Source organism: Pundamilia nyererei, unplaced genomic scaffold, assembly GCF_000239375.1.
Source record: "Pundamilia nyererei isolate P.nyererei 1_Seehausen unplaced genomic scaffold, PunNye1.0 scaffold00043, whole genome shotgun sequence".
NCBI classification, from domain to species: Eukaryota; Metazoa; Chordata; class Actinopteri; order Cichliformes; family Cichlidae; genus Pundamilia; species Pundamilia nyererei.
Window position 1 is genome coordinate 1,273,023 of NW_005187444.1, and position 8,152 is coordinate 1,281,174.

At 39.1% G+C, this 8,152-nt stretch overlaps 1 protein-coding gene across 1 annotated transcript in view; it reads left to right on the plus strand.

Annotated features, from left to right (window-relative positions):
- The first annotated feature begins 829 nt into the window (after positions 1-829).
- Positions 830-8,152, plus strand: part of ireb2 (iron-responsive element binding protein 2) — an 18,692-nt gene continuing 11,369 nt past the window's right edge. Inside the window, exons 1-7 of the mRNA XM_005731427.2 lie at positions 830-943; positions 5,487-5,573; positions 5,851-6,016; positions 6,273-6,410; positions 6,549-6,785; positions 7,101-7,170; positions 7,323-7,506. Of these exons, the coding sequence (XP_005731484.1) occupies positions 919-943; positions 5,487-5,573; positions 5,851-6,016; positions 6,273-6,410; positions 6,549-6,785; positions 7,101-7,170; positions 7,323-7,506 (907 nt within the window). The 5' untranslated portion in view covers positions 830-918. The remainder of the gene's footprint in view (positions 944-5,486; positions 5,574-5,850; positions 6,017-6,272; positions 6,411-6,548; positions 6,786-7,100; positions 7,171-7,322; positions 7,507-8,152) is intronic.

Consider the following 8,152-nt stretch of genomic DNA (forward strand, 5'->3'; position numbering starts at 1 on the left):
TGTTATCCAACATTGCTAATAAATATCAGCATCATCTTAATTTACATGTAATAAGAGCTCCAGTATAACTGCTCTCATTACAGACATTCATTTTGAGTTTTGTTGTTTGTTTTTTTAAATTGGATACCACTATTTGGGAGCTAATAAAATTAGCAGATATTACAATGAAACAACTAACATTGAGGTAATTACTTGTTTATGTTTCAGGTTTTCTAAAATGTTATGTTTAAATTTGCAAATGATGCAACTAATTATGACATAATTAATAATAATTACTAATTATGACATAATTTACACAACAGTTTAATTGGTAAACACCAAAAACCATTCACCAAATATATATTACGGATGTTTTCTTTTAATTACTCTACAAGCAGATGTATTAGTTATCACTGCATGGGTGAAAAACGATGTTCTTGTTAACAACCCTCACTTAATAAGCTATACAATATGTTTTATAAATGTTGATATAACTCATAAACCACTATATTGTAGCTTAAAAGACTGTGTGAAACCTGTCTGCTCGGTGCTTACATTAACACAAGTCGTTCGTGTGTTGAAAGTTTTCTAAAATTACGGTTAAAGTTTGCAAACGAGACCTCATTGATTATGTGCAAATTTGCAAAAGGATCTCATTGAAAAACACTGAAAAACAGTGAACTAAATATATATTTTGAACGCTTGCTTCCCACTTGTCTGTAAGACATGCTATGGAAGAAAAATAGCACAACATTTTAAAAATGACCAGTGTATGAGATTAAAACAAACAAACAAACAATAAGATTTTGCTGTAAAAATGTTTTAATTTTGTCAGTAGTCGACCGATGGGCGTGGCCATAGATCTCTGTGGTCTGATTGGTCGGCTCCGTGCTGCCTGCTCAGTAGTGAGAACGAGTCGTGTTGATTTCAGAAGTCATCATGGCGCACACTTCCCCAGTCAAAGGTAAAGGGATTTCTTCTCTTAACCTTCCGTTAGAGCTGATATGTGATCCACCGTTTAGCCTAAGACACACATGCCGCTTTTATAAACACGTCCATGTACTGAAAACTGCTGTCGTTAGCTTTTTAAGATTATATTCAGTGTACGCGGCGTCACACTGTCAGAGACATAAAAGCTAACGTTAGCTAGCTCGATGATGCTCCATGTACAACTAAACAGGGAAATTAGCTCATACCGCAAACCAGTGTTGTCTTTCTCTTCTTTCCGTTTTGTAACAGCTGTAGCGTGCACTATATAACAGCAGAGTTTGTGTCAAGTACCTTGCATTTTCTTATCGCTTTAAGATGTTCACCCGGTAGAGCGATAAGTAGTTGGTTAGGGAAGTGTGTGCTTCACGATAAGAGTCAGCGTTAGCAGCCTGTTAGCATTGAAGCCGTCTTGCTCTGCTTGTCATCAAGAGGCATGCAAAGGTGACATAATGTACGGAGACATTATTGTTATGTCGTTAGTAATTAACATTAGCATCAAAATAATATCGTTACAGAGTGTGATTTCACAGTATATTATCAGTGCGAGCTCTTTGGCTGAGATCTTTTGAAAACGGCTTTATAAATACAATACGATACAATGCAGTGACACCGACCGGCAAACACCCCCTATGGAAAAAAAAAATTAATTAACAAAAAACAAAAAAAATGATCCAGACGATGATTTAGCTTGGGCTGATTTTGCAGTAATTCAGTAATCTGCGTAGCAGTAATATATTTCTTTCAGGAAGCCCGCTGCTTTTATCGGTGGATACAGGTCTCCAAAAGGATCTGTCTCCACTTCTCAGGATTTCATAATGAGCCAGTGTTTGAGTTTAATAGTCTGTAATATGTTCTTTATATTTTCCATCCTCACAGTTTTTGCATACAGTTTGTAAGAGATGAGAATACCTGCTGGGCCTGAAAAGTGAAGCTACTTTGACCTGCTCCAGTAATCACATGGGGTTGGGGTCCGCATATTTGATATGGCTTATTGTTTTTTTACACCGGATGCCCTTCCTGACGCAAGCTCTCCAAGCTATTAGTGTCTGCTCTTGGGCTCGACCCAGGGATCTTTCATTTGTTAGGGGAATTTTAGAGGTTAAGAACTGAACTGGTGCATAAAAAGAAAAATAAACTGTGATGAAAATGATAGATATAGCACAGATGTTCCAATCATTTGGGTTTCATATTTAGACATATTTTCATTTAATTCCTTACGCTGGAGTTGGAGATGGCCATCCTTTGTTCTTGTGTTAGTATTTTAGTATCTGCATGGATAAAACTGAGCTAAGTTACATCTTGTTTGTTTGCTGCAACAGGAGCAATTGGATGCATTTAGAGGAAATATTGCAGATAAGGCCAATAAGAAACCCCCAGTATGCCACTGATGTATATAAACAGATTTGTAGGATTTCACTAAATGGTTTTATATGTGTTTATTTACATTTAATTTTAAAATAAGTGCAGGGCCTTTTACTCCTTTTAGGATTCCTTAAATATACTCTTTGAATTTAGGAATCAAATTCTACAAGGGAGTCTTTATATTAAAGGTGGATCATTTTGAGGTAGTTCTGCTGTGTTGAATAACTGTTGTTTTTTTGTTTTTTTTAAAGAATGTTGCTTTCAAAGTTAGAAATCTGAGCGTTAAAGTTACAGCATGATCTCCTGTTGAGCGACCACTGAGCAATCCTGTGCCAAGAATGCTCTCTGTGTAGAGGTTTACCACTCATTCAGCTTAATCTTTTCACAAATTCAATCAATATTTAACAGGTAAATCCTGATTGGACAGCCCTCAAGATTTTGATCCCAACCTGTCATGTCATGAAGTGCAAATGGGCTTATTCTTAGTTTAGGTTCAGCTAACTACATTCTACAGGGGTCATTTTTACTATGCTTAAAGATGAGAAAAGAAGTATTGAAACAAAATGTATATTGTCTGCTTCTCTTTTTCTGTACTGCATTTTCATGTAGTTCATTTGTAGCATCCATTCTGTGGCTTTTCAGTCATAGACTAACCAAGAAACATATGTAAAATATCACTTCACGCAGGGGTGTAAAACATATAGCTAGAGGGCGAGAACCAGCCTTCCAAAGGGACCAGTCTGACCCACTGGATCCACTTTCTAAAGTATGACGCCAGGAAGCTTAGTGCTGTAAGTTGTTAAAAATTGATTAAAGCACTTTTATACCCATGACCTTTTATACCACATTAAAGGTAGATGGTTAAACCAAAGAGCCGTGCTCACATGTTTTATTTCTCATGACAGTAGTCTGGCAGCATGTGGAAAACCCAAGACACGTTTTTCAAATTGCACCTACTGCTCTAAAGACACATCAGGCCGTAGGGCTGGGCGATATGACCCAAAATTCATATCTCGATATTTTTTAGCTGGATGGCGATATAAGATATATATCTCGATTTTTTTTTAAAGCCATAAGTTAAGAACAAAAAGAGAGTTCTTAGTCACACTGTGTCCCAGATGTCACACGGACACTTTTATTTACATACAGCGTAGATGTACATGAAGAAATTACTCAAAAATAAATTATCAGCATTTATTAAATAATCATGGTCCATAAATAAAAGAAAACAATGTTGTTTTTGTGCATAACAAAAAGCTCACAATTGTGCAGTCAAAATGTAAACTAATAGACGCTGAGCACAATAACAAAGAGACAGATTTCACAGCTGCACCACGTCTCTGAACAGGTGCCATTTGTGGTCCTTATACACACACAGTACGTATCACTCCGCGAGGCTCCTCCTCGGTAGCCGTAATCCTCCGACAATCCATCAAGCGGTGCAGCTCCGTAGCTTAGCAAAGTCATATTAAAGCATTTTTTGACAGATTGCTGAGCGCTGTGTACCACATAAAATCGGTTCGCGGTCAGTAAGCACAACCAGAATTCATACATAAGGCGCACTGTCGATTTTTGAAAAAAATGAAAGGATTTTAGGCCGTGTAGCCCCTCCTGGCTGCATGTTGTTAGCGCGGTTAGCTCGCTAACACGTTGACGCCGTCCAGCCCCACGCACGGTAACTCGCTAACGGAGATTTTCCGCTTTCATCTTGTCATTGCCTGCAGGTGAAGTTATGGGGGAGGCGGAGTTGTGTTCAGTGAAGGAGAGGCCAGGCCGGGTAACGTTGCGTAGAGACAAAAGTGGACGAAAGAGAGGCAAACCTGCGGCTCCACAAGTATAATTATAACGTAACATAGACTATATCGATATAAACGATATTGTCACATCTTATATCTCGTATGAAAATATATCGATATTTTTAAAAAACTCGATATATCGCCCAGCCCTATCAGGCCGGTTGTTCATGGTTCATTAAATGGGAACATTTTGAGGCTGCATTTCTTTACTCTAAACAAAAAAGAAATATGTTATTTTTTGTATGTAAAGAATTTGACACCTCTGATCTAAAGTGAAGTTTGAATACACAGCTACTGATTGTGAATGGACTGGTTCTTTTGAAGCCCTTTTCAATTCGAGCACTCAAAGTACTTTATACCACACTCATTTAGTTAGATGAACACATTGGAGAGAATTCAGTATTAGTATGTTGCACAATGTTGCAATTGGTATGCTACAGCCCCTCGCCAAATGACCACTATCACATGACATGTAAAAACACAATTGTAAGCCTCCAGCCAGTCAGGTGTCTTAATTCTTTCCCTCATAAAGATGACCTCCCCTGTACTCTTAATGATGATTTTTGACAGTATATGTCAATAAAGTTCAATAAGTTCCAGGTTTTTAAAAGGGTAGCCCAAGTAAGCAGTGTAGGTACACATTACTCCAACTACTGCGCACACAGTCACACACAGTCATTTTGTTCTAGAAACAGGTCTGATGTCCAGAGAGGAAAGAGTGTGTCCTTGTCCTTAAATAACTCATCATATAAATGATAAATGCACAGATGCTTATTGGTTAAAAAGTGGACTTGAAAGAAAGAAAGCAACAGTGGAGATGACCGTTAAGTGGGGAAGCATAGGAAAAAACGAGATCAAAAAAGCAGCACAAGAAGCACAGACAATGGCTTCAGTGGAGAATTTTCATTGTTTGTAACACTTCACTTTTTTTGGTTCCCATGCCGGCAGGAGCTAAGCTAAGGGGCCGAGAAACAATAGTAGCCAACAAACTGGCTTTTCAACATATTTTTCAAGCAGCCCCTTTGATGAGTTTGCAGCTCAAACATGTTGATGATGGTCATCAAAGCTCTGCATGGGACTGTTCTTCAGCCTTAGTGGTCCCTTAAGTACTCTAAAGCCTAACCTGATCAAAGTATTAGATGTCATTTTCTAAATTAAAAAAAAAGAACTAAAAATAACTGAAACTATTGTTTAGATAAAAATCAATTTTCTTGCCTTCATAACATGGGGTTAGAGCAGATGGAGTACTTCATGTGAGTCAGCAGGTAGTTAAGTTTACTTGACTATTTGTATATTTCTCAGGCATCAGAGTTTTATTTTCATGAGTGTATTTTTATTTCTTTTCCTTTCTTGCTGCAGAGCACCCGTACAGCCATCTAATCGACACACTGAAAGATGGCCAGATCAAGTTCTTCAATCCATACAAATTAAACGATCCCCGATATGGTGAGTTCAGGCCCTCTGACTGAAATGTTTTTACAGGGTATGATGTTTTAAAGACACTGCAAACTCTTTTGTGTCTCAGGATAGTTGTGTAAGGTAAAAGGATTGTCTTGAAGTAACACTTAAGAGGCATCGGTGTGCTGGCACTTTCATTTGTCAACAAATTCTCAGAGCACATCTCGACAATTAACAGTTATCTAACAGGGGCGGTTAATAAAGTGTTAGGCCTAATTACCCACTGTTTGCTGTGGGAAATAACTGTTTTGTTTGCTCTGTGCAGACAAGCTGCCTCTATCCATCCGTGTCTTACTGGAGGCAGCAATTCGTAACTGTGATGGCTTTTACACAAAACAAGAAGACGTCCAGAACATCTTGCACTGGCAGCAGGAGCAGAATAAAGCCGAGGTGCCATTTTCTCCCGCTCGGGTCCTCCTGCAGGACTTTACGTGAGTTTCACAGGGCTTTCTTTGCATCAGCGCTGTGGTCTGTGTGTTGGGAAAACATGAGATGAAATCAGTTTATCTTCAGTTGGAGAAAGCAGAATGGATAGATGAGTGACAAGATGTGGGTGACGCAGGTGACCCACCAGCAATTAGCTTATCAGATCCTTTGTCATCTTTCTTTGTTTTCTGCCATAAACAAGTGTATATATATGTGTGTGTGTGTGTGTTTATATACATTTCCATTTATGTCCTTTTACAGTGGTATTCCTGCAATGGTGGACCTGGCAGCCATGAGAGACGCTGTGGCCAAACATGGTGTGGATCCTAGCCTGGTCAATCCTAAATGCCCTACAGACCTCATAGTAGATCACTCATTACAGATTGATTATAGCAAATGGTATGTTTGTGTTTATATTAACTGTTTTTGTGAATGTGAATTCTCTGTTGATTATCATGGAAAGTCAGATTGGTAAAAATATATTGTCGCTGCCTTGCCTCATGAATTTAATGTTTCTTTTTGCATTTTTACTCACAGTGCCATACAAAATGCTCCCAACCCTGGTGGAGGGGAGGGTCCAAGCCAGGGGCCCTCTCGCTCAGTACACTCCAGGCCTCCGTCCAGAGGGGGCGCACAGTGTGGAGGCCAGCGGGGCTCCTGCAGTAAAGCGGCCTGCAGCGACTCCCCAGCCTCCCCAGGTGGATCTCCAGCCTCTGTCCAACAGATTGAGAATACACCTCTCCTCTGCCCTTTCCACCTGCAGCCCGTCTCTGAGTAAGTTTTAAAGGATGCTGGGGGGAGGGGCTAATATGCACCATGAGGATGATTAAATGAAAACAGCAGTTGAATACAGTAACTGAGCTGTTGTGCAGTTATGTTTATGTGTTGATAATACATTAGATCAGATGATTTTACTGGCTGACGAAATTGTGCAGCCTTTGAAATTCTCGCAGATGTGGCGTTTCTGTTTGCAAAATGACCTGAAGAGCATGAGAACATCTGATTATCATGAGTTGACATACGTCAGTAGAAGTTGAATTCCCCCTTTCGCATGTTTGCTGATGACTTATATTCCTTTCTTTTCTGCAGAGTTGAAACAGCTTTGAGAAATCAGGAAATGGAACTGATCAGAAACAAAGAGAGGCTTCAGTTCTTTAAGGTAAAACAAGAAAAATGACTGCTGCTGCTGCAGTCTTTATATGATTTGTAGTTTTTATAACCGAGTAAAAAAGAAGTCACAGTTATGGGTTATGTAGCGAAACAATTTTTAAATGAATAAATGCTAAAATTTTTGATACTGTTCCCAAACAGTGGTGTTCAAAAGCATTTAAGAATGTGAACGTGGTTCCTCCGGATGTTGGTGCAGTCCACCAGTTGAACTTGGAGTATCTGTCCAGAGTGGTGCAAGTCAGCGACGGTTTCATCTACCCTGACAGTGTGGTGGGAACCGACTCTCACACCACCATGATTAATGGCTTGGGCATCCTTGGCTGGGGTAAGAGATTTTCCAATATTTTGACAGTTGTTGGCATTTTGTAAACATGAGAAAATGCTCAGTGGCTGTAATGTACACCTGTGTTTGAATAGCTATTCTGAGAAATGAGAGGAGGCGATAAAGAGACACAAATAAGTCGCATACTAAAAGGGCAGCAAATACAAAAACCGGATTATGTCCAAGACGGTAACTTTGCAATGCAAACTTCTCTGCTTCTAAATTTACACTCTAGATAAAAACAAAATGGGACACTAATATGAATACAGATGTATTACAGATATATCCACCACAGAGGATAAGTGGTGCATCAGTATGCAGTACATGTAGGGAATTCAAACAGAAGGTAGTTATGACATTTTAGAAAATCCTGGAATAATGGGTAAATTAAACACTGTGAAATGATTCTTGGAGAAATTGTGGGGCACATTGCCTTAAACCAAACATATTTTTGGAGGATGTATTTAAGGCACTTAAACAATTCCTTGGTCAGAAATCTGTGGAAGTTTTGACTCAAATAATACAACATTTTCTAGGGATAATGTAACAATTAATTGCACCACTTAGATCAGCGGTCTCCAACCTTTTTTGCGCCACGGACCGGTTTATGCCCGACAATATTTTCACGGACCGGCCTTTAAGGTGTCGC